Source organism: Pleurodeles waltl, chromosome 3_1 (assembly GCF_031143425.1).
Source record: "Pleurodeles waltl isolate 20211129_DDA chromosome 3_1, aPleWal1.hap1.20221129, whole genome shotgun sequence".
Taxonomy (NCBI): Eukaryota; Metazoa; Chordata; class Amphibia; order Caudata; family Salamandridae; genus Pleurodeles; species Pleurodeles waltl.
In genome coordinates, this window is record NC_090440.1 from 1,525,595,434 (window position 1) to 1,525,622,197 (window position 26,764).

Consider the following 26,764-nt stretch of genomic DNA (forward strand, 5'->3'; position numbering starts at 1 on the left):
CTTTGGTAGATGAAAAGTGGGCTACCCATGCCTGTGATCTCCTTCCTCTATGTAGTCTCTGAGATGGAAGATTTCTCCAACATGGTTAGTGGTAGTCAGTTCTGTTGTCGCCTCTGTTTCCTGCCTGCACCACTCTCCTATTTCCTTCCTACTTATTGTAAAGCCAACTACAAGAGTCTACGTTTGAGTTCACATTCAGTGAATGAACTTTCACCAAGCCATTTCCAAGAGATGACCTTTCAGCTTCAGAGGAACAACACTTGAAAAGTATCTGTGGCCGAGGGCATGATAACGACTTACTCACCTGTTAGAAATCGGGTTCCTAGTTGGCAATGATGTGCACTCTGTTCAAGTAGAGAACACAATCATAGTAAGAGGCACACTTTAAATTAACCCGTGCTCACCCTTCGGTAGCTTGACACAGAGCCGGCAGGCTTATTTTAAGAGGCATTGTGTAAAGTATTTGTGTAAAATGCACGCACTCACAGAGTAACACAAGGAAAACACCACAAAGACTCTAGAAACGGAGAATATTTATCTGAGTATAACAAGACCAAAACGACAAAAATCAAATCAGTAGAAATCGAGATATGAATTTTCAAAGATTAAATGTGAAATAGTCCATAGAAGTCACTAGCGGTCAAAAGTTTGAGGTTGTGAGGGACCGGTGCAAATCCAAAGTTCAGGTCAACCATGAAGACCAACTACAGAACTCACACAGGGTCCACTGAAACAGAACCTTTGATGGGGCAAAGTGCCGATGTCAAGGTAACGATGTCTGTATTTTCCACGGTGTCTGGTCACTGCATCTTCATCTGGCTTTGTTGAAGTCAATGCAGTGTTGTCGAGCCACGCAGGCTGTATAGGCGTCAGCGCCAAAGGAGTGATGCAGTGAAATTGTACACATACTCAAGGCGATGCGTCAGTTTTTGCAGGTATCTGCTACAGAACCCACTTCTGAGGCACAGGACTGGAGAGAGGCACCTCAGGCAAGGGTAAGACTCATAGATGGCAAGTCCTGCAGCACCAGGAGGGTTGCAAGCAGTCTTTGATCTCCCTGAGACTGCTGAAGAACCGAGGGCAAGGCAGCAAACCCATGGGGATATTCTGGTCAGCAAGATGGGTCCAGTCTTTGTCCTCAGCTGGGCAGAGATCAGCAGGACGGCTCAGCAATACAGAAAAGTCGTTCTTGGAACAGTCAGTTCAGCAGAGTGGCAATCCTTACAGCACAGCAGCCTTTACTCCAGCACAGTTCTTCACAAGTCCAGTAGTGATCTCATTTCAGGGAGTGAAAGCCCCAGTACTTGTACCCAAAAATGCCTTTGATGTGGGGGATGACGTCAAAGGATCTCTCTGAAGTGCACAGGTCCCCCTTTCATTCCATGGAATAGTCCAGACTATCAGTTGGGGTTAATCTGCCCTTTCTGTGTTGCTCAGGCCACTACCCTTTGAAGTGGAAGTGTGAGCCCTTCCTTTCCTTCTTGCCCAGGAAGACACATCAGTATGGAGATGCAGTTAAGTGTCCTGTGTTGTGGGTGTCTGGAGGGGATGTACAAATGTAGCTGTCATCTAGACCAGTGAATCCCAACCTTTTTATCGCCGCGGACCGGTAAATGTTTGATAATTTTTCCGTGGCCCGCTTGTTTTGATTTAATAATTTTAATTTAATTGTATTTAAACATGCCTTCAAGATTTGAAGACCTCTGGCGGCCCGGTGCCGATTGATCCGCGGACCGGCACCGGTCCGCGGCCCGGTGTTTGGGGAACACTGATCTAGACCATACATGTTTTGGAGTCAGGCTGTCAGGCACACAGAGCAGTGAGAGCAGAGAAATGCCCACTTTCTAAAAGTGGCATTTCTGCAAATATTAATAATAAATCCAACTTTATCAGCCAAGAGGATTTTTCATTACCATTCCAGTGATATGGAACATGAAGAAGCTACTCTTTGCTGATCAGGAATTACAGCTTAAAAGTATATTAAGAAATTCCCAATGCTAGCCTATGAGAGGAGCGGGCCTCACAGTAATGAAAAACGACTTTGGGAGTTGTACATTATCAGGACATGTAAAACTTAAAAGTACATGTCCTGCCTTTTACTTACATTGCACCCTGCTGTATATGCTACCTAGGGCCTACCTAGGGGTGACTTGTATGCAAGAAATGGGGAGTTTAATGCTTCGCAAGAGGTTTTCAATGCCAAATCAAAGTGGCAGGGAAACTACACACACAGGCTCTGCAATGGCAGGCCTGAGCCAGGTTTAAGGGCTGCTGAAGTGGGTGGCGCAATCAGTGCTGCAGACCCACTAGCAGCATTCAATTTACAGGTCCTGATTATAAGGTATACCACTTTGCAAGGAACTTACATGCAAATAGAAAAATGCCAGTTGTGGATACACCAGTGTTACCATGTTTAGGGAAGAGAGCACATGCACTTTAGCACTGGTTAGCAGTGACAACATGCTCAGAGTCATAAAAACCAACAAAAAGACTAGAAAAAGAGGAGGAAGTCAAAATGTTTGGGGTAACCCTGCAAAATGGGCCAGGTCCAACACCATCTTACAAACAAGCTGGGCTCTCTGCCAACCCCGAAAAAAGAGTGTTCTGCTGGAGAATCCACAGTAACAGCACCTGACTGGCCAGAGGACATCTGGGTCCTCATCCATATAAACTTAGTAAGTGTCCCTATGGCCCGGATGTAAGGGGTATGTTGCACATCATAAGGAAATGCACTTTTACTCAATAATCACCCTCCAAAAGTTGAAAACCAACTTTACATTTGAGTAGCAAGAGTGTTCGAATCCTGCTATGCTGGATTATAAGTTGATTCCTTTAGTTTATTCACTGCAATTTTTACTTGAAAAAGCTGCACACGCCGAACGGTGACACTGTTTGTTTCTGCTACAGAGATCCAGCATTCCTCCTGGAGGAGTTCAGAAGGACTGTGCCTTTCAGAGACCAAAGGGTTACACCACACCTAGCCAAAAGAAGCCTATCAGGGAATGTGACCCTGTTGTCACGTCGCTGTGTGTGTTGCTGCACACAACACTTTATCCATAACCACTCCTGGAGATGTTTGAGTGACTGAACTCTTGTGTGAAGGTCTGTGTTCTGCCTCACACATCAGTGCACCTGTGAGTCCCCTAAGTCTCCAAAATCAACCACAGCAATGTGTGTTAGAGCCATTTGTCACCACACCCGCTCCCACCTGAGAAGTCCCTGTGAACAACTGCAGTTTGTGAAGATCCTCATCTGCCTCAGTGCCATTGTTGTTCCCCAAGTGATGCAAAGAATCCTCTGTAAGATCGCAACAGCATCATGAGGACTATGTTCTTGACTCATCATTTTAATGGTGAATGACGCTGCATGGGAGAAGAGCAGCACGCTTGCTGCAAGCGCAGACTGTGCCTGACATAGGCTGCTCTCTGCATTCCGCTGCAGCACCCACTGAGACCTCTGAAAAAAACGTCTTAACATAACCAGACTAAAACATCTAACTTTTATTCCTGCTCTCTCTTGAACTGAAATTATAAGTCGGCTGTAGCATGAGATACACTCTGGTTGTATTCCTGTTTTAAATGTGCACTGAAAGTTAGGTACTCTGTTAAGTATTGCATTTATTCTAGCAGTAACTAAGTAACTAATGTGCATTAAGACTTTATAAAGTTATGAAGCATATTTCTGATGTAAATGATTTACAAAAAAAGAGCACTACTTAAAGAGTATATCATGATTAATGTGCTTGCTGAGTAAAGTGTTCTGCTCCACATCCCTCACCAAGATTAAGCCTTTATTCTTCAATTTCACTACTGCCAGAAAGTCAAAGCCTGAAGACAAAGTTCTTGGTAATGCTTTGGGCTCTAAGTGGTGTCTGGTCTCTGTGTTTCCAAGAAGAGAAGCAGTACGTGTCACAGGGATGGCACAATTTCCCTAGAGTCACACCTATTCTGGAGACCTTGCGGTTCCTATGAACTTACTAAGGCTATAAATTAACTCAACATAAACTTCACAATATAGAGACTGAGTCTAGTTATATCATTGGTAAATGTTTTTTTTTTTGTCTAGCCCAAAGTACCACATCTAAACCCCTAACTTTCAGGGTTGTAGATGTTGTCGGTAACCTCAAACATGACCACTCTGATTCCCAAGGAATTAGTGGAAACAGATCTAACCCTTTCTTTTTTCACTTTTGCATGTCCAAGGTGTCACAAAGTAAAGATATGAAAATTCATTTTCAAATATTTATCGAAAATATCTTATCCTTGTAAATAATACATGAGCTGCGATTCATTAAGCAGATGAGACACATAATTGTAATGAGCATCATTAGAATGGTGTAAAACACAAAATGTTCAACCATAATAATTGTTCCTGATGGTACTCTTATCTGCCAATAGTACCCCTCCACTAGAGGGAGCATAGCAGGAGTGCCCTACTGCCAGACCAGATTAGCTGGACTGAATCTCAGTCACAGATCACAGCAGTTTCCATGATAACTTTGGCGTGAAGTGCCTCTCACCGAATTCAGCACAGATTATTCTACTGAGCCAGAGGTGCAGTACAGCATCTTTAGTTAGTCTGGGGTGAACGAGTCGTCTCCTACGAGAACATAAATATAACAAGGGCATTGCATTCTAATTGTGTGACCCTGGAACTAATTGTGCAGACAATAAGCAACAGTGCCTACCAGGAATAAACTTGTGTGTGGCATATCCTCAGATTCGAGGAAAACGTGCAAGCCACCATTTAGAAAAGATGCTAAGTTAAAAAGGAAAGCTAAAATAGAGTGATATATACAACAAAAAGGACTATAATATCAACACTGATTACTAAAGATATTTACTGTTAACTACTTAGTAAAAGATGGTCATGAACCAGCACTTTGGTGAAGCTAAGTGCAAGGTTTTGTCCGCAGATGAAGTAAGAGTGCCTTGCAGAGTTAAGCAGGTCAAGATTGATGGACTGCTTAAGGCAAAAGTAATGAATGAGTTAATGAGAATATCCCTACCCAGACACAGCTACTGAAACTGCTAGAAGCAAGGCAATCATGGATGGACCCTTTGAGGCCACCTCCCACTGTTAGCTTCCCTGAATTCCATTTGCCCTGCTAGCTGCATCTGGAATTCTGCTATTTACCCTATGCTCTTAGATAGTGAACCACTAGCTCTGCACACCAGTTTTGACTGTACCTCTGAATAGCAGCCACACACCCTGGGCTCTCATGCTATGGATGTAGCTCACATCTATCCTCTGTAGGCTGGTGTGATCATTTGAATTAATGACTTTGAATAGGCCTGTGCCGTGCAGATCTTAATTGAGGCAGAGAGAGCTGCTGCCCTCCTCGGAAAACTACTGTTAATGGTTAGTGAAGCTCTAATTGAGCTGCATCGCCAAAACATGAGAGCTGCCTGTGAATTAGTATGAAGCCATATCCATCTCCACTTGCTGACGTTAATCAGCAAATAATTTATTTAAAAGTAAGCTGAGTCCTGTGCTTTTTTTTTGTAAACAAATTAATTGTTCCTAGTATCTACAGTTAAAATCTGGAATAATCAAATGATAGTCCCTAAGGAAACAACACTTCTGCAAAGCGCATTTCATGTGCTTTTTTTTTTTTTTTTAAATGAAAATAAAATTTTGTAATATGATGATTTTTTTTCTCTTTTTTTTTAATTTTTTTTTATTCAAGTGCCTTCTACATCCTTTTGTATTATTAGAAAATATGTATTTGTAGAAGTCACTCAATGGTAATGAGGATCTTCTGAATGCCACATTAAGTGATTGCACTACATGGGCACAGAAAAGCCATGTGGACGGGATTAGTGGCAACAGCACAAGAGGGCAGACCGCATTGTGATCAGAACTCTTTAAATGAGGTTTTGGATGGATCATGGATCTGGCTGCCAGAAATTTACATGAATTTAGGCTGGCTGATCATTCATAAGGATGAAGTCGAAATTGAGGGATTCCAAGAGAAGCAGACTGAGTTTCTCGTTTGCGGCGTACTGTTCCAAAGGAGCAAGGACCATGATTCTAGAGGCTTACATGATTCTGACAAGGCATTCCAGAGATAATGTGGAGTGACTTGTAAATTGCGTTTGAGCTGTGGATGGGGATTTCAGCAGACATTTGAAGTGGGTGATGTCTGTAAGTGTCATGTAGTCTGAAATTCATAAGATGGGCAGTTTCAGACTGAACTCTTACTGGGAGAGGCAGAGTGTGCTAAAGGCTTGCCGAACAAGTTTAGGGTGCAGTGGATGATGTGGCCAGTCCAGGCAAAACTCGTTTAGAACCTACCTCTATTTCTTAAGCAGTTGGTGGAATTGGCATAAAATGGGGTTGGATTGGATTGTGGGTTAGTGTGTTAGTGATGGGAATACAGAAATTCACAGGGCCACCACCATTCAGGGTATATTATTATGGTATGTATTGTAACTCTTTAAAAAACAATTGTAGTATGCGTAGAGTTCACTATACATAACAGCTTTTGAAACTGCAATGCTAATTTTAGTTTGTATAATTGCTCTTTTGAAAGGAACACACATTTTAGTTTATATTGCAATTCTTAATAGATGCAAATAAGCTAGAACTAATGTTGCTGGCATTTGTCAATTATGTTAGTAATTGGCCAGGGTTTGAATGAAATGTATATACCAGATCAGGGCTTGACAGAAATGTATTCACCGTATTAGGAATACCGAGTTTTCCGTGGATCAGACTGGGGCTCAACAAGAACATGTGGATTCTTTGGTGTTTAAAAATAAAATACAATAAAATGGATAATGTGCCTGAACAGTATCAATATCAATAAATAACTTTATTTTGGCTAAAAGCCATAAAAGTATCCAATAAAACAACAATCCATAAACATACAATAGAATAATTAAGAATAGAAAAAGAGGGTACCACATAATACGTTAAAAAAAACTCAGAGTTTCTACTAAAATCAAATCAAATTTTAGAAAACTAAAAACCATTCTATCTTGATTTCACTTTATATCTACTTCTGTCTTAAGTACTTGTGGATTTGCTAATCAGTCTGCAAGATTTTCTCTAGTTCTTATGGCCCATGCACTTTGAAGATATCTTGTGACTGCAAAAACTATCTTATCACTTGTATTGCTTATCAAAATTCATAAGGATGTGTTGTATTTCCTTATCCCAATTGATATACATAGGGGAATGACCCACTTCTACCTATAAACCAAGTATCTAGGGCAAAAGAACATAAAGTGTGCAAGTGTCTCTGGTTGCTCATGACAAAAATGGCAAGAACTCAAGTTGATGTCCTCCTTACTCCACCTTGCAGTGAATGTCTTGAGTGGCAAAATCCCTAGCCTAAATTTAATAAAAAGGCATTTGAGGTAAGGAGGATTTATGTTGTCCATATAGGCCTCAAACTTGGAACTGCATTTATGATCTAAGAACTGTAATGTCCTACTACCTTGGGCCTTTTTGGACCAGGTCTGCCCAACATAGTCTCCCAGTAGCACCGCCTTATGCGTACTTTTACTTCCTTGGTTAATTTACAAGGATCTCTCCACACCTCCTCCATTTTAATAAATTGTCTTATATCTCGAATGTATTTAAACCAAGGAATTTTTAATGTACCACCATCCGCTAGAAGCTCAACTGCTGCCGCTTGATAAGTGAATACACAATCCATATAGAAAACCAATGACAGGTAGGGACAAATTCAATCCTTAAGTTGTAAGATGACGTCGCTTAGCAACAACTTGATTACGGAAGACGCATCTCGAATGAGCTGCGCTGGAGTTCCAGCAACAGTAGGACGCGGCAGGCTTAAGAAAAACGGTGCCGACACGAGCTGCACTGTATGGTCTTGAGGCGATAAATACAAGCAAGTTGGGCCAGCAGTTCCAATCCTTTGAGAACGACATACAGGATTTGTTTCCTCCGGTGTTCCTACCACTAAGAACCACTTTTTGCCCTTCTCCAGTCCTGATGAGGCCCTAAATCAGTAGGCCGAAACGCGTTGACTTCCCAGCAAGGTTATTGGGCTTACCGAGTAATGGATTAGATTGCAAAGACTTGAAACGCACGATATCACGTTTGTGTGAAAGAAAAACACAATACGTTGATTGTTAAAGTGTAAAAAAAAGCCTAGTACCTGAGCAAAGAGCAGTGGATCACATGTGAAATTACACTATAGTGACCACTATTGTAATGTGTAGGGTACCATCTTAGGATGTTTTTTATTGTTAAATCTTTAATTTTATATGTGGTCGATTGTGCGTATATTGTGAGTAATTTTGTATGTATATTCATTTATGTATTGTTCACTAAATCATATTTGTTAACCATAGATCCTTTTTGCTATATTAAAAATCTTCGAAATAAATTTGTAAAGAAATAAATCCATAAGTAACAGAATTAAGGACTGTTCTTACAACTTAAGGATTGAATTTGTCCCTACCTGTCATTGGTTTTCTGTATGGATTGTGTATTTACCCTAGGCAGGTTAGGGTTATAGGGTATCCCCTGGGTTTACGCAGGCCGCTTGATAAGTGGACAGATGTTCAGATGTCCAAAGACGGACCCAGTACATAAGAGGTCTTAGGGCAATTTCATTATGGATCTCGTTTAGAGCTAGATCAAATCTGAAGGGGGTGAGAGGAGTATTCATCGGCAACCGCAAAAAGTTACGCATCAAGCAATTTTCTACTGTTGTCAGACTTCTAGAATTACAATACCCCCATAGCTCGGCACCATAAATTGAAGCAGCCACTGCCGCTACCTTGTATACTGTAATAGCAGGTGAAATTTCCCCTTCCGAGATGTTGGCAATTTTCCTCCCTATCACTGCTGACCTCTGTCGGAGGACAGACAAGCTCTTTCCAATCTGTGCCGACCACTGTTGGTCATCTGTTAAACTGATCCCCAAGTAATCAAATTGGCTAACTCTCTGTACCAATTGTCCAGCTATGGTCATTTTCCCCCTGAATGACTTATGCAGATTAAAGGCCATAAACTTGGTCTTGGTTGGATTTATTTCAAGGCCCCTCTTGGTACAGAAATTAGAAAAAGCATCAAGTTCATTTTGGAGGCCCATTGGGGTTCTTGAAATCAATAGAGTATCATCCGCAAACATTAAAGTAGGGACAGGGACTCCCGCTAGTTTTGGTGCATCATGATTGCAATGCATTAGCTGGTCTACCACACCGTTGATAAAGAGGTTAAACAGTGGGAGCCAAGACACACCCCTGTCTAACCCCCCCCTATCAACAGGTATGGCTTCTGTCAGATCTCCGCCTTGAGACCAGCGTACCTGAGCATAAGTACCCTCATGGAGATACTTTATCAATCTCAACAGTTCTTTATCAAGTTGGTAAGACTCCAAGACATTCCACAATGAGTCCCGTGGGACCATATCAAAGGCGGCTTTCAGATCAATAAAGGCCACATACAAGTGGTTCCTGTTGAGTATCAGGTATTTCCAGCAAAGGAGATTAAACCTGAACGCCTGGTCTACTGTACTCACTCCTTTCCTGAATCCTGCCTGGAAGTTGAAAAGGATCTGAAAGTCCTCTATCCATGTCTGCAGTCTGACCAGAACCTGCTTACAAAATACTTTTTGGCTCACATCAATTAAACTTATTGGTCTATAATTAGTTGGTAATTCCCTTGACCCCTTTTTAAAAACAGGGACTATGATTGCTCCTTGCCAAGTGGGGGGGGGAAGCCCACCACCACTCAGAATCTCATTGCTAAGTGCATTTAAATATAAAGACCAAGTTGTGGGTTGAGACAAATACAAGTCACCTGGGATACCGTCTAGTCCAGGAGCCTTTCCTTTACGTAACGTTTGAAGAGCAAAAGTTGTTTCTTCTAGGGTGAAAAGGTCCAAATCAAAGTTAGATGAATTAACTACCCCAAAAGTGGGTGTATATGAAGTAGAAGACCCCTCTGATGTTAGTGGAGGAACAGTGATGCAGCTAGTCTGAGCCAATCTGTACAAATTTCCAAAGTGTGACACCCAGGTTTCTGGCTGGATTGCTAGATAGCTCTCCACGTTTTGGGAATGTCCTTTTTCTGCCACTAGTTTCCAGAACAATTTTGTATCATTCTCATGGAGAGCATCTACCAAAGCATTCCAGTATTTGATTACCCATTCTTTTTTGGCATTTTTCAGTGTTTTACATACAGTCCTGGTTGTTCTTATCTCTCGGCGACTCCCTCCCTTCATTGCTCCCAATAGCTGTAATTTTGCCTGTCAGCAGGAGCTAGAGAACAATCTCAGCGATCTGTTCCTTGTGTCTATCCGTCTCTTTACTACCTGAAAATATGGTCTTAATCGGTTGACCAAGCTATCGTGCAAATTAATCAGGTCAACCAGTGCAAAGTCAGTGTACTTCAGGGGGAGAAGCGTCGATATAACCACTTTATATATTGATAACTGAAAATTTACATCGTCTGCCACCATTTCCCACCTCACATTTTTAAAGTCGTTTGTCGCGATTTAATCGCTACCCTTGACCCATTTAGTCAGCGTGTTACAATTAAATGTAGAAGTTAAGAAGGATGTACAGAGAGCTTGATGGTCACTGTCGTCTCGTGGAGAGACAACCATATCAATAAGAGAGTTCCAAAGTGTATCATCTACTAAAATATAATCTAAATGGCTCAAGTATGACCCTTTTCTATATCTGTCCCAGGGGTCTGCAAACTGGATTCCTTCTTGCTGGTGGTCATCCTTACAATTCAGTTGTATATTGCAGTCTCCTGCAACGATTAAGCCTTGCCCCCCTGGTAAATGGTTCAAAAAATCTGTGAGCGAGTTTAGCAGAGCAATCTAGGTGTTTTGTGGGCCAGGTCTAATATATATATTTGCAAATACTATACGAGTGGGCCCCCTTGGACTGCTAAATTCAACCTCCACAGCTAATATATCCCTAGTGGGGGTGAATAGCTCCTTTGCATTGGGGAACAAATCGTGCTTTAACCTGGTTATCAGGCCCCCTGATGCCCTTCCAGATGGCGATGGGAGTGCAGCCTTCTGGAAGGTCCAGTAGCCTGCTCTATAAATCATAGAGGGGGCCCATGTCTTCTGTAGTAGAATAATATGATGTTGGTCTATGAAGCTGCACCACTCTGGATTAGTTGTTTTGGATAGCACACCTGCCACATTCCAAGATAAGAGTTTAATTAGGGGATCCTTACCATCCCCAGTATTTTGCAATCTCTCATTGGTCTTATTTGTAGAGGATGCTGGTCCACAATCCTTCCCTTCTACTTGGCCAATGCAATGCATTCCTACCTCTGCTCCCACAATGCCCAGTGACAGATTGCTTAGGGCACAGGGTTATATAACCCTTTTAGTAAGTACATCATCCCTCCCTGCCTTCGCTATGGGGGCTTTACGTCAATCCACAATTGAGATTGAGCTACTTCTACGGCCCCGCCTTGAGGTGCATATACTGGAAAGCAGTGGGTTGTTAGGGCTGCCTCTAGAAAACAAGCTAGCTATTGATGGCAAAATCGTTTGGGTAAAGAGTCACTTGGGATAAGGTACCAGGTCTCAATCTTTGCTCAAGCGCTAGAAGACCTTTTACTATGCTCTGGCTGCACAATTTCAGCCCTATGAGATCTGTTTCTGAGCTATCACTTGAATATCTCTGGGCAGTTACTATATCATCCCGTATAATGGACCTACATTTCTTTACACCCCTTATCCAGTGAATTACAGGGAGTGCAGAATTATTAGGCAAATGAGTATTTTGACCACATCATCCTCTTTATGCATGTTGTCTTACTCCAAGCTGTATAGGCTCGAAAGCCTACTACCAATTAAGCATATTAGGTGATGTGCATCTCTGTAATGAGAAGGGGTGTGGTCTAATGACATCAACACCCTATATCAGGTGTGCATAATTATTAGGCAACTTCCTTTCCTTTGGCAAAATGGGTCAAAAGAAGGACATGACAGGCTCAGAAAAGTAAAAAATAGTGAGATATCTTGCAGAGGGATGCAGCACTCCTAAAATTGCAAAGCTTCTGAAGCGTGATCATCGAACAATCAAGCGTTTCATTCAAAATAGTCAACAGGGTCGCAAGAAGCGTGTGGAAAAACCAAGGCGCAAAATAACTGCCCATGTACTGAGAAAAGTCAAGCGTGCAGCTGCCACGATGCCACTTGCCACCAGTTTGGCCATATTTCAGAGCTGCAACATCACTGGAGTGCCCAAAAGCACAAGGTGTGCAATACTCAGAGACATGGCCAAGGTAAGAAAGGCTGAAAGACGACCACCACTGAACAAGACACACAAGCTGAAATGTCAAGACTGGGCCAAGAAATATCTCAAGACTGAATTTTCTAAGGTTTTATGGACTGCTGAAATGAGAGTGAGTCTTGATGGGCCAGATGGATGGGCCCGTGGCTGGATTGGTAAAGGGCAGAGAGCTCCAGTCCGACTCAGACGCCAGCAAGGTGGAGGTGGAGTACTGGTTTGGGCTGGTATCATCAAAGATGAGCTTGTGGGGCCTTTTCGGGTTGAGGATGGAGTCAAGCTCAACTCCCAGTCCTACTGCCAGTTCCTGGAAGACACCTTCTTCAAGCAGTGGTACAGGAAGAAGTCTGCATCCTTCAAGAAAAACATGATTTTCATGCAGGACAATGCTCCATCACACGCGTCCAAGTACTCCACAGCGTGGCTGGCAAGAAAGGGTATAAAAGAAGGAAATCTAATGACATGGCCTCCTTGTTCACCTGATCTGAACCCCATTGAGAACCTGTGGTCCATCATCAAATGTGAGATTTACAAGGAGGGAAAACAGTACACCTCTCTGAACAGTGTCTGGGAGGCTGTGGTTGCTGCTGCACGCAATGTTGATGGTGAACAGATCAAAACACTGACAGAATCCATGGATGGCAGGCTTTTGAGTGTCCTTGCAAAGAAAGGTGGCTATATTGGTCACTGATTTGTTTTTGTTTTGTTTTTGAATGTCAGAAATGTATATTTGTGAATGTTGAGATGTTATATTGGTTTCACTGGTAATAATAAATAATTGAAATGGGTATATATTTGTTTTTTGTTAAGTTGCCTAATAATTATGCACAGTAATAGTCACCTGCACACACAGATATCCCCCTAACATAGCTAAAACTAAAAACAAACTAAAAACTACTTCCAAAAATATTCAGCTTTGATATTAATAAGTTTTTTGGGTTCATTGAGAACATGGTTGTTGTTCAATAATAAAATTAATCCTCAAAAATACAACTTGCCTAATAATTCTGCACTCCCTGTACTTTATTTTTAAGTGAGTCCCCTTGTTCCATGGAATCGTAGTTTAACTTTGGAATGTTCATCATGTATACATCATACTGACTATGCTTGATCTGACTTGACAAGGTGCTCCGTTGGGGGTCTTTATTGCTGTTGTCTAAAGGCTTATTTCTGTACACTTCATGATTTGCCCCTCTTATCAAATTGGTAGCACGTTTATTTGAAATAACCACTTCGGGGGCTACACAGTCTTCTCATTGGCAGTTTTGTAATGCCACTCCAGCCCTCTTTCCCCTATGTTTTCCTGCCATAGGCATTTCATTTTGCTGGGTTTGCATAGATAGAGAGTTAAACTCAGATTTAAAAGAGGATGTCCCCTATTGCGGCAGTTATGCCGTCCAGCTTCTCTTGTTTCATGTGACTGAAAGATGTAAGGTACTCTCTTATGCTCACTATCTCTGCTCTTATTTGTACTAGCTGCACCTCAACAGGGCGTTCCCCCTGAGTGACTGAGTATGTTAATGCCGCCTCAGCTGCCCTTGGTACACTCTTCTCTATACTAGAGGTTGCTAGGGAGACAAGGGGTAAGAAACTAATAGAACAATTTATGGGAAGTAATGCGCTGTCCTGGTGGTTAGACACGCTCAGAATGGGGCTCTCTACAAAGTTGGTAGGGGTTTCTGATGTGATGGACTCCAACTGAGTTCCTCGTGGTGATTCTGGCAGCAGCTCTCTATTCGCAGGGATGAAAAAAGACTTAGGGGGTCATTCCGACCCCGGCGGTCCTTGACAGGCTGGCGGTGCTCCGCCGGGCATTCTGACCGCGGCGGTACACCTGCGGCCAGAAGCGGAAAGCCGGCGGTGTACCGCCGACTTTCCGCTGCCCATGGGAATCCGCCATGGCGGCGCAGCTTGCTGCGCCGCCATGGGGATTCTGACACCCCATACCGCCATCCTGTTCCTGGCGGGTCGCCCGCCAGGAGCAGGATGGCGGTATGGGGTGTCGTGGGGCCCCTGGGGGCACCTGCAGTGCCCATGCCAATGGCATGGGCACTGCAGGGGCCCCCATAAGAGGGCCCCACTTTGTATTTCAGTGTCTGCTTTGCAGACACTGAAATACGCGACGGGTGCCACTGCACCCGTCGCACATCCTCCACTCCGCCGGCTCCATTCGGAGCCGGCATCCTCATGGAGGGGTGTTTCCCACTGGGCTGGCGGGCGGCCTTTTGGCGGTCGCCCGCCAGCCCAGTGGGAAACCCAGAATACCCGCGGCGGTCTTTTGACCGCGCAGCGGTATTCTGGCGGTTCCCTCCAGGCGGGCGGCTCCCGCCGGGGTCAGAATGGCCCCCATAATGTCTTTAGTTGCAACGTCAATCCCTCTCTTGGAGGACTTGCAAGGTTTAGTGGCTAGCAGGCTCTCTACATCCTCTATTAAGTTGTCAATTTGAGTCAGTGTGCAGTTCTCCGCAACATGTCGGGGTAGTTTCTTCGCCCCTCCCTGCCCAATAGGATTACCACTAGCCTTCCTTTTCCCCATCCTAACTGAGTTAATAAAATTTCTCAAGGGTGAATATAACGGGGAAAAGAAAACCCAGAGAGTCGGCCCTGCCCTGTCTCTTCCTAATCAGTAACGGGCAGAGGACGGGCAATGTTGAATTGAAAGGGGCTTGGTCCCTCCCCTAGCAAGATCCTGCGCTTCCCCGTGCCGAATGTCGCGTTGGCTCGCTTTCCTGGAGGCTCCTTGACCAAAGTCTCACCTGTACACGCTTAGCTCCTCTGTTCCTCCCCACTAGGGCTCTGCTAGGACACTGCAATATTACGCTCACCTGAAGTAAGCTTAAACTCCTCAGGCCTCACTGCTGTATATTCAAGTTCTAATCACTGGAACCTACTCCATAAAATAAAGAGGGGTGGCCCAGCCCAGCCTCTTCCAGGCGCCGATGGGCGCAGGACGGGCCCACCCTTGGCCCAGCGCGCGTCCCGCAAAGCGGGCGCGCAAAGGAATTTTAAAGGGCTCTGGTCCTGCCCCTCTGCAGCCGAGTCAAACACGTCGCGCGAAGCGGGCGCGCAAGGGAAGTTTAAGGGGCTCTGGTCCCGCCCCTCTGCAATGAGTCCGACGTGTCCCGCGAAGTGGGCGTGCGAAAGAATTTTAAACGCCTCTGGTCCGCTCCTCTGCAGCCGAGTCCAACGTGTGCCTGAACAGTAATTTACTGACAGATGTCCCTGACTCGTTTATTCATCTGGGCAGCATAGTTCCAACTGTTCATGAAGTCCGTTGGACTTCATAGATTGTGAAGGAACACAAGACAGAACTGATTTTGCAAGAAACGTGTAGCATGTTTTACAATGGTGCAAGGAGGTAATGAATAATTGGAAGTTCCCACCATCATTATGGCTATACCTGATTTAAGCAAACAGCCACTGGGTACTATTTAACAAATGAATGTATCATTTGAGTTCAGTACTTGATTTATTTGAAGTGAAATCATTACCCAGATTTCCTATGCCCAAAGTTGAATGCATTGAATGGTATTAAAACATGACAGTAGAAGTAAAGATCCTAACTGGGCAATTATTTGTTCTGGTGAGTATATTTTTCATAAGCAAGAATGAAAAAAAGTTGGAAAGAAGTGACCGAGAGATTGAAATGTCGTAAGTGGAGGAGTCGTGCAACTGACCTGAACTCTGCATTTGATCTTTTTGGTTTGAACAACTCTTGATTCCTCTAATGTCACTGTCCTATCCCTGCCCCCACACACTATCTTGAGATACCCATATACATTGTATGTTTGTCCATTGCCCACGTGGGTTAGTCTGTGTAAGGGTTGCAATTCAAAGTGATGAGATGGCGCTTGCCACTTCTTTGTTACTGGTTTATAATTTTTACAGTGAATACCATAGCAGTGGTGTCCACAAGACCCTCATTTTCATGGTAACCACTTACTTAGGCATGAATGCGACCCTTTGGAACAACACTAGACATCCCTCTTTTAACCCCTTCCCCGCCACGGACGTAATGGTTACGTCCATGGCAGCGCCCGTGTGGCGCCATGGACGTAACCATTACGTCCTGAATGCTGCCCTCGGGAGAAGCGCGCTGACAATCACACAAACTCCCCCATCGCGCTGGAAGCAGAGCTTCCAGCGCGATCGAAAGAGAAATGCTCAGCATTTCTCTTTCGATCACGTGGGGGAGGCCCGGAGGGGCTTCAAAGGGAAGGAAATGTATTTCCTTCCCTTTGAAGTCTCTCCGAGGGTTTCAAAAGCCGGATTGCTTGCAATCCGGCTTTTGAAACCCCACTAGACACCAGGGATTCTTTTTTTTTATATGAAATTGACAGAAGGGAGCGACCCCTTGGGCAAGGGTCGCTCCCAGGGGGTCATTTTTTTTAAGGCCTTTTCTGCCCCCAGTGGGGGCAGAAACCTCTAGACACCAGGGATACTTTTTTTTTGTTTGTTTTTTTATTTGTTTTCTTTTGTTTTTTAGGTGTGGGATGCGACCCCTTAGGCAAGGGTCGCTCCCATTGGGGGAAATTATATTTAGGCCATTTCTGCCCCCTTTGGGGGCAGATTGGCATATTTTTATGAGGCCAATCTGCCCCCAAGGGGGGCAGAAACCACTAGACACCAGGGAGTATTTTTTGTTTGTTTGTTTTTCACGTAAGGGGAGCGACCCCTTAGGCAAGGGTCGTTCCCTTGGGGGGCAAATTTATTTTAGGCCATTTCTGCCCCCCTGGGGGCAGATCGGCCTATTGGTATTTGGCCGATCTGCCCCCGGGGGGGGGCAGAAACCTTTAGGCGCCAGGGCAAATTTTTTTTTTGTGTGGTTTTTTTTTTGTTTGTTTGTTTTTTTAGAGATGGGGAGCGACGCATTAGGCAAGGGTCGCTCCCCTGGGGGGCAAATTGTATTTAGACCATTTCTGACCCCCTTGGAGGCAGATTGGCCGATTGTAGCTCAATCTGCCCCCAAGGGGGGCAGAACCCACTAGGCACCAGGGATCTTTTTTTTGCGCCGTCACGCAAGGGGAGCGACCTTGCAGGCAAGGGTCGCTCCCCGGGGGGGTTGGGGGTGCAAATTTATTTTAGGCCATTTCTGCCCCCCCTGGGGGCAGATCGGCCTATTGGTATTAGGCCGATCTGCTCCCGGGGGGGCAGAAACCTCTAGGCGCCAGGGCAAATTGTTTTTTTTGTGGTTTTTTTTTTGTTTGTTTGTTTTTGTAGAGATGGGGAGCGACGCATTAGGCAAGGGTCGCTCCCCTGGGGGGCAAATTGTATTTAGACCATTTCTGCCCCCCTTGGAGGCAGATTGGCCGATTGTAGGTCAATCTGCCCCCAAGGGGGGCAGAAACCACTAGGCACCAGGGATCTTTTTTTTGCGCAGTCACGCAAGGGGAGCGACCTTGCAGGCAAGGGTCGCTCCCGGGGTGGGGGGGCAAATTTATTTTAGGCCATTCCTGCCCCCCTGGGGGCAGATCGGCCTATTTTTTTGTGTGGGTTTTTTTTTTTTGTTTGTTTTTTTAGAGATGGGGAGCGACGCATTAGGCAAGGGTCGCTCCCCTGGGGGGCAAATTGTATTTAGACCATTTCTGCCCCCCCTTGGAGGCAGATTGGCCGATTGTAGGTCAATCTGCCCCCAAGGGGGGCAGAAACCACTAGGCACCGGGGATTTTTTTTTTGGCACCAATGTCACGCAAGGGGGGGCGACCCCATAGGCAAGGGTCGCTCCCGTGGGGGTTGGGGGGTGGGGGACAAATTTATTTTAGGCCATTTCTGCCCCCCCTGGGCCCGGCTGAGCTAGAGGCCAAAATCCACAGGTAGGCACTGTTTTCTATGAAAAAATGTGATGTGTCCACGTTGTGTTTTGGGCCATTTCCTGTCGCGGGCGCTAGGCCTACCCACACCAGTGAGGTATCATTTTTATCGGGAGACTTGGGGGAAAGCTAGGTGGAAGGAAATTTGTGGCTCCTCTCAGATTCCAGAACTTTCTGTCACTGAAATGTGAGGAAAACATGTTTTTTTAGCCAAATTTTGAGGTTTGCAAAGGATTCTGGGTAACAGAACCTGGTCAGAGCCCCACAATTCACCCCATCTTGGATTCCCCTGGGTTTCTAGTTTTCAAAAATGCGCTGGTTTGCTAGGTTTCCCCAGGTGCCGGCTGAGCTAGAGGCCAAAATCCACAGGTAGGCCATGTTTTCTATGAAAAAATGTGATGTGTCCAGGTTGTGTTTTGGGCCATTTCCTGTCGCGGGCGCTAGGCCTACCCACACAAGTGAGGTATCATTTTTATCGGGAGACTTGGGGGAACGCTGGGTGGAAGGAAATTTGTGGCTCCTCTCAGATTCCAGAACTTTCTGTCACCGAAATGTGAGGAACATGTGTTTTTTTAGCCAAATTTTGAGGTTTGCAAAGGATTCTGGGTAACAGAACCTGGTCCGATCCCCACAAGTCACCCCTCCTTGGATTCCCCTAGGTCTCTAGTTTTCAAAAATGCACAGGTTTGGTAGGTTTCCCTAGGTGCCGGCTGAGCTAGAGGCCAAAATCTACAAGTAGGCACTTTGCAAAAAACAGCTCTGTTTTCTGTGATGTGTCCACGTTGTGTTTTGGGGCATATCCTGTCGCGGGCGCTGGGCCTAACCACACAAGTGAGGTACCATTTTTATCGGGAGACTTGGGGGAACGCTGGGTGGAAGGAAATTTGTGGCTCCTCTTAGATTCCAGAACTTTCTGTCACCGAAATGTGAGGAAAATATGTTTTTTAGCCAAATTTTGAGGTTTGCAAAGGATTCTGGGTAACAGAACCTGGTCAGAGCCCCACAAGTCACCCCATCGTGGATTCCCCTAGGTCTCTAGTTTTCAAAAATGCACAGGTTTGGTAGGTTTCCCTAGGTGCCGGCTGAGCTAGAGGCCAAAATCTACAGGTACGCACTTCGCAAAAAACACCTCTGTTTTCTTCCAAAAATTTGGATGTGTCCGCGTTGCGCTTTGGGGCGTTTCCTGTAGCGGGCGCTAGGCCTACCCACACAAGTGAGGTATCATTTTTATCGGGAGACTTGGGGGAACGCTGGGTGGAAGGAAATTTGTGGCTCCTCTCAGATTCCCGAACTTTCTGCCACAGAAATGTGAGGAACATGTGTTTTTTTAGCCAAATTTTGAGGTTTGCAAAGGATTCTGGGTAACAGAACCTGGTCCGAGCCCCGCAAGTCACCCCTCCTTGGATTCCCCTAGGTCTCTAGTTTTCAGAAATGCACAGGTTTGGTAGGTTTCCCTAGGTGCCGGCTGAGCTAGAGGCCAAAATCTACAGGTAGGCACTTCGCAAAAATCACCTCTGTTGTCTTCCAAAAATTTGGATGTGTCCACGTTGCGCTTTGGGGCGTTTCCTGTCGCGGGCGCTAGGCCTACCCACACAAGTGAGGTATCATTTTTATCGGGAGACTTGGGGGAACGCTGGGTGAAAGGAAATTTTTGGCTCCTCTCAGATTCCAGATCTTTCTGCCACAGAAATGTGAGGAACATGTGTTTTTTTAGCCAAATTTTGAGGTTTGCAAAGGATTCTGGGTAACAGAACCTGGTCCGAGCCCCGCAAGTCACCCCTCCTTGGATTCCCCTAGGTCTCTAGTTTTCAGAAATGCACAGGTTTGGTAGGTTTCCCTAGGTGCCGGCTGAGCTAGAGGCCAAAATCTACAGGTAGGCACTTCGCAAAAATCACCTCTGTTGTCTTCCAAAAATTTGGATGTGTCCACGTTGCGCTTTGGGGCGTTTCCTGTTGCGGGCGCTAGGCCTACCCACACAAGTGAGGTATCATTTTTATCGGGAGACTTGGGGGAACGCTGGGTGAAAGGAAATTATTGGCTCCTCTCAGATTCCAGATCTTTCTGCCACAGAAATGTGAGGAACATGTGTTTTTTTAGCCAAATTTTGAGGTTTGCAAAGGATTCTGGGTAACAGAACCTGGTCCGAGCCCCGCAAGTCACCCCTCCTTGGATTCCCCTAGGTCTCTAGTTTTCAGAAATGCACAGGTTTGGTAGGTTTCCCTAGGTGCCGGCTGAGCTAGAGGCCAAAATCTACAGGTAGGCACTTCGCAAAAATCACCTCTGTTGTCTTCCAAAAATTTGGATGTGTCCACGTTGCGCTTTGGGGCGTTTCCTGTCGCGGGCGCTAGGCCTACCCACACAAGTGAGGTATCATTTTTATCGGGAGACTTGGGGGAACGCTGGGTGAAAGGAAATTTTTGGCTCCTCTCAGATTCCAGAACTTTCTGACACAGAAATGTGAGGAACATGTGATTTTGTTAGCCAAATTTTGAGGTTTGCAAAGGATTCTGGGTAACAGAACCTGGTCCGAGCCCCGCAAGTCACCCCTCCTTGGATTCCCCTAGGTCTCTAGTTTTCAGAAATGCACAGGTTTGGTAGGTTTCCCTAGGTGCCGGCTGAGCTAGAGGCCAAAATCTACAGGTAGGCACTTCGCAAAAAACACCTCTGTTGTCTTCCAAAAATTTGGATGTGTCCACGTTGCGCTTTGGGGCGTTTCCTGTCGCGGGCGCTAGGCCTACCCACACAAGTGAGGTATCATTTTTATCGGGAGACTTGGGGGAACATAGATTAGCAAAACAAGTGTTATTGCCCCTTGTCTTTCTCTAAATTTTTTCCTTCCAAATATAGGAGAGTGTGTAAAAAAGACATCTATTTGAGAAAAGCCCTGTAATTCACATGCTAGTATGGTCACCCCGGAATTCAGAGATGTGCAAATAACCACTGCTCCTCAACACCTTATCTTGTGCCCTTTTTGGAAATACAAAGGTTTTCTTGATAGCAATTTTGTACTCTTTATATTTCAGCAAATGAATTGCTGTGTACCCGGTATAGAATGAAAACGCACGTCAGGGTGCAGCTCATTTATTGGCTCTGGGTTCCTTGGGTTCTTGATGAACCTACAAGCCCTATATATCCCCGCAACCAGAGGAGTCCAGCAGACGTAACGGTATATTGCTTTCGATAATCTGACATTGCAGGGAAAAGTTAGAGTAAAACGTAGAGAAACATTTATGTTTTTTTCACCTAAATTTCAATATTTTTCTTTTTCAGTTGTTACTTTCTGTAGGAAACCCTTGTAGGATCTACACAAATGACCCCTTGCTGAATTCAGAATTTTGTCTACGTTTCAGAAATGTTTAGGTTTCTGGAATCCAGCATTGGTTTCTTGCCCATTTCTGTCACTGACTGGAAGGAGGCTGAAAGCACAAAAAATTGCAAAAATGGGGTATGTCCCAGAAAAATGCCAAAATTGTGTTGAAAAATTGGGTTTTCTGATTCAAGTCTGCCTGTTCCTGAAAGCTGGGAAGCTGCTGAGTTTAGCACCGCAAACCCTTTGTTGATGCCATTTTCAGGGGAAAAACCACAAGCCTTCTTCTGCAGCCACTTTTTCCAATTTTTTTGAAAAAAACGAAATTTTCCCTGTATTTTGGCCAATTTCTTGGCCTCTTTCAGGGGAACCCACAAAGTCTGGGTACCTCCAGAATCCCTAGGATGTTGGAAAAAAGGACGCAAATTTGGCTTGGTTAGCTTATGTGGACAAAAAGTTATGCGGGCCTAAGCGCGAACTGCCCCAAATAGGCAAAAAAAGGCCTGGCACAGGAGGGGGAAAAGGCCTGGCAGCGAAGGGGTTAAAGTATTTAATGTCACTAATTTTCCTAATGGCAAACTGTAGCATGCTTTCTGAGGCTCTATAAATTTGTAGAAATTGTATAGTTAATGTGCATTCATAATTATAAAGACAAACTTATTTAAAGATCAATTTAAAAGGAAGGTGGTATATTTCGCCAATATAGTCCCTAGTAAGTGACACTGAAAACTAAACTGAAAGAAGTAGGTAGATGGTGATGGTGAGGTAGATGGTGAAGGCTCATGTGCAACGAAGCGTATGCTGACAGTATATTTGTAAGTAAGTGGTAAAGATTGACACTATTGACTCCAGGACTGGTTGCCATAAAAAATAAAGGTAAATATGTTTTCTGTTACGGCTTATAGCAGAAAACATTCAGAACTTGGAAATTAGTTTTTGAGCAGTTGTCATTGTTTTTGTATTATTATGATGCTCATCACTGTCTGTGTTGTTCTTTAACAAAACTAGGACTGTCTCTACTAAAATTGTTATTCTTTTTAACAAGAACTTATTTACCTTGTTAAACATCCTGGCATGACTTAATGGATATAATACTCAATAGTCCGGTTTTAATTATTTATTTATTTTGCAGCGCCAGCAGAAGCTTCAAAAGGAACGTTTAATGAGTGATTTTTCTTCGGCATTGAACAACTTCCAAACAATTCAGAGGAAGGTTTCTGACAAGGAAAAGGAGACTGTGGCAAGAGCACGTGCTGGCTCACGGCTTTCTGTGAGTTCCATTTCAATATTACTGAAATTGCAATGTTGCTTTACTTCATTTTTGCTTGAGGATTGTCAACTTTGTGTGATTAAAGTTTGCCAACCAGCAGAGCATGCATATGTCAGTCACAGAGTGTGTACAAACCTAGAGATCCATAGAGCCATTTTCTGAAAAATACTAGTCCTTTTTTTAATACATCTGCGTGGGAAATGATGGATCATTATTGAATTAATGTATATTTGGTTGGGTTCGGGTGGTATTTACAACCCACAGATCATGCCAGGAATAACTGGAGAAACTTCTACAGGTGGTCTGTGATATTAGGAAGACAGAGCTTCTCATTTAAATCTAGACATGAAAAAGAAGGTATTAACCTGTGAAGACTTCTTTTTTTTTTTTGTTAAGGTGAATACTTTGACAACTTCAAGAACTTGAAAAGTAGTACCCCCTTGGGAAATGGCTGGCTTCTTGATTCTTTTCAGCTAGAAAACAAGAAACTTATCATACATTAAAATCAACAGACTCAGTCCTTGGAAAATGTCATGATTGTTACATTGGCTCTTGTCAACAAATCACTTCAGTAGGGGGACTACATGTAGTCTATGTATGACTTTGATTCCATAATGTGTAGAATAGTAGGTTGTATTTACCTCCGCTGGCACTGCTGTTGTGTTGTTCCTCTGCCAATGAGTCTGCGCGTGCCACGGGTAGCCCTGTAGCCCCACGGATGTTACCAGAGCACACTCATGCCTGGATGCTTTTTCTTCTGCCACCATCCCTGCTCCAACCCCCTGCATTGTTTTGCCTGCAGTTAGCCATGTTCCTGCCATTCACCTGTCCTTTGCCCCCGATGTCGGTCTCTGGTGGCCCTTGTTAAGCGGATGCTTAGCGGTGAGCACAGCAAAGGCAGGGGAAACTCACAGTACCAGTGAGGAGTTGGAGAGAAGCGCAAGACAGGACTGGGCAACTTAGGCCCCTGTGAGTCAACTGGGCTGGTGTCAGGGTGAGCTGGTCTGGCTCTCACTTCCCCTCCCTCTTTAGGCGCGCCTCCAATGCATCGTGCAGGTGAGCTGGGGTGGGGGCAGAGCATTATTGTATTGGAGAACTATCTTGCGGACTGAGGCAGCTCTCCCGGAAGGCAGAAGCTCACAGCGTGCTCTGAAGTAGTCTATCCAGCACCACCTACTCACCTGACCACAGGCTTGATCTACAGTGCATGGTAAAATGGTGAACTGGTTGACTTATCATTAGTTAATGCCTTCAGCAGGATCTGACATAAAAAAACTGGGCAGGATTGTTTTATTTTTTAGCAAATTCTTCCTATTTGGTGATACATTTTGAAAATTATCAGAGACCAAAGGAATGAAGAGGTGCCAACAAAAGCTATAGAATAACTCCATCTAGGGCTCCATTCAAAGTGCTAAACAACTGCTGCAAACTGCAAAAAAATCCTGAGACCAGATCCCCAGTTCACGCTTAAATACCAGGAGGGATCAGACATATGAACCACAGCAATGTTGCTGGTGTATAAGCTTGAATCATTGATGGATTCAAAGGATCGCAAGGAGGTGGCAACAGAAGGAGTAACTTAAATAAGAATTCAGCCTTTAAACTGTGACAAGTTACCACTGGTTGAAATCAACAGAGGGGAATGCAGTTTAACACCCTCACAATCACTGACTAGCTTGCAATGCAATCCTATTTGCCTAAAACAGAAAATAATCAGTTCTTGGCTTATCGCGGGACAAAAAACTCCCTCAACTTGAAGCAGTTTACCAACAATGATAATGTATCCTCACTTGGGTTAACTGGTGGTGCAGGCAACAGTAACTCCCATAATAATGCCCATTCCAAAATAACTACAGAAGCTCCAGAGTCAAATATTGGACTCAAAGAACCATAGAGACATCCTTAGATCAAAAGAAGTACACAGTGATGAAGTTGAAACAAAACACTGTTCAACCAGGAACAACTCCAGTGGCAGGGACTGCATTATTAATTGATGTAGCACATAGCATCAGCTCAATTTGCTCAAGAAAACATTTGAGACTTATGTAAGTAAATGGCAACTTAAAAATTGTAAAGTTTAAACAAAGCTAAAGGGACAGGCACCGTTGCTGCGAGTAAGCCACTTGGGACACAAAAAACATATCTAATTTTTAAGAATACATCAAACGCCCACTCAGAGACCTCTTTGTAGTCATCCAAATTCGCCAGTGAACATCTTATTCTGGAAGTTGTGTTGAAAATGGCCCTTTTTGCATGGTTATGCCCAAACTTTTAACCTTACTATTTTTTCTGATTGTTTTTGCTGGTTTATTGCCTCTGCGCACTTTACCACCGCTGATTAGTGCTAAAGTGCAAGTGCTCCCTGTTGACATTGTACTGTTGATTGATTTATCCATGATTGGTATATTTGATTTACTGTTAAGTCGCTAGTAAAGTACACTAGAGGTGTCCAGGGCCTGTAAATCAAATCCTACTAGTGGGCCTGCAGCACTGATTGTGCTACATGAATAGCCCTGTAAACATGGCTCAGACCTGCCACTGCAGTGTCTGTGTATGCAGTTTTAAACTGACAGTTTACCCACTTGCCAGGGTTAAACATTTCCTTTTACTACATGTAAGGAACCCCTAAGGTAGGCCTTAGGTAGTCCCGTGGGTAGGGTGCAGTGTATGTTAAAGGTGGGACATATACTGATGTGTGTTACATGTCGTAACAGTGAAATACTGCTAAATTCAGTCTTCACTGTTGCAAGGCCTATCTCTCTCATAGGTTAACATGGGGGCTGCCTTTAAGTAACTTTAAAGTGCAGATTCAGTTTGAGAGCAGATAGAAATGTGGAGTTTGGGGCGTCTGAACTGACAATTTGCAAATACATCTTTTAGTGAAGTTGGTTTTTAGATTGTTAGTTTGAAAATGCTACTTTTAGAAAGTAGGCATTTTATTGCTTAAACCATCCTGTGACTCTGTCTGTTTATAGATTCCCTGTCTGGGTCAGTTTGACAATTGTGCTGTTTACACCTCTCCTCTAGACAGTGACACAAAGGGAGCTTGGGTATAGCCTGCATATCCTGATGGGCCATCTGGGCTAGAGTGGAGTCAGGAGTGGTCACTTCCACCTGAAAGGGCTGTGCCTGCCCTCACACAATTCAGTCTCCAACCACCTGGGGTGTGTCTGGGGCCAGGCCTAGGCAAGGCAGGATCTTGTGAACAACAGACTTTCCTTTGAAGTATGCCTACGTCAAAGGCAGGAAGGGGTATAAGTAGTGGACCCAAAACCCCAGACTTTTAGACAGTGTCTTGAATCTAGAGGAACCTCTGCCAAGGAGAAGAGCTGGAGGAGGAGTACTGCTCATTTGCTATGTTGCTTTGCTGGTTTGGCCTGCAGTTGCTGTTTCTGCCTTAAAAGAGAGCATAGGGTGAACTTTGCTGTGTATCCTGCTTGAGAAAATTCTCCAAGGGCTTGGAGTAGAGCTTGCCTCCTGTTTGAAGTCTTTGGTATCCCTGAGACTTCAGTTTCCTCGACCTGCAGCACTGGGAACTGTGTGTTCTGTGCTGTAAAAGAAGAAAAACCATTGCAACTACGCCGTTGGCCTGCACCGTGACTTGCTGACACTGCACGGAGCCACACTGCCCACTTCGCACCGCTACCCTGGTTTCACTGACGCAGTCATCGGACGACTTCACCAAGTGGCTGTTCGCACCGCAACCTGTGGGCCCCTCACTCCAGCATCGCCTGCTCACACCGCAGCCTGGGCATCTCAGACAACGATGCTCCTGCTGACGTCGCTGGCTGCACCATGGCCTGTGGACACCACTTGTGAGGAGCACAAAGCACTGTCCTATCCCGCACAGCAGCCCCAGTCCACAGACGCCAGCACCATCAACCCCAGTGTCATCAACAGACGTCCCTGTCTGAACTGCGACCCGTAGATGCCGTCCAGTGCCGCACCACCGACTTGGGCCTACAGACAACAGCGCTTAAGTGACAACGACGCCACTGCCTGCACCGTGACCTGGTGACACTGAATGTCGCATCGTCCCTCTTCACCTGCAACCCCGACGCCATCCACGCCAGCGCTCCTGACTTCATCAGCCCAGGGCTCGATCCGCAACGAGTGTTACTTCAAGGAC

At 44.7% G+C, this 26,764-nt stretch overlaps 1 protein-coding gene across 2 annotated transcripts in view; it reads left to right on the plus strand.

Moving 5' to 3' along the window:
- STX12 (syntaxin 12) overlaps positions 1 to 26,764 on the plus strand; it is a 177,938-nt gene that overhangs the window by 38,023 nt on the left and 113,151 nt on the right. For both annotated transcript variants that reach the window (XM_069225102.1, XM_069225103.1), the window contains exon 4: positions 22,498 to 22,635. In XM_069225102.1, coding sequence (XP_069081203.1) covers positions 22,498 to 22,635 — 138 coding nt within the window. The remainder of the gene's footprint in view (positions 1 to 22,497; positions 22,636 to 26,764) is intronic.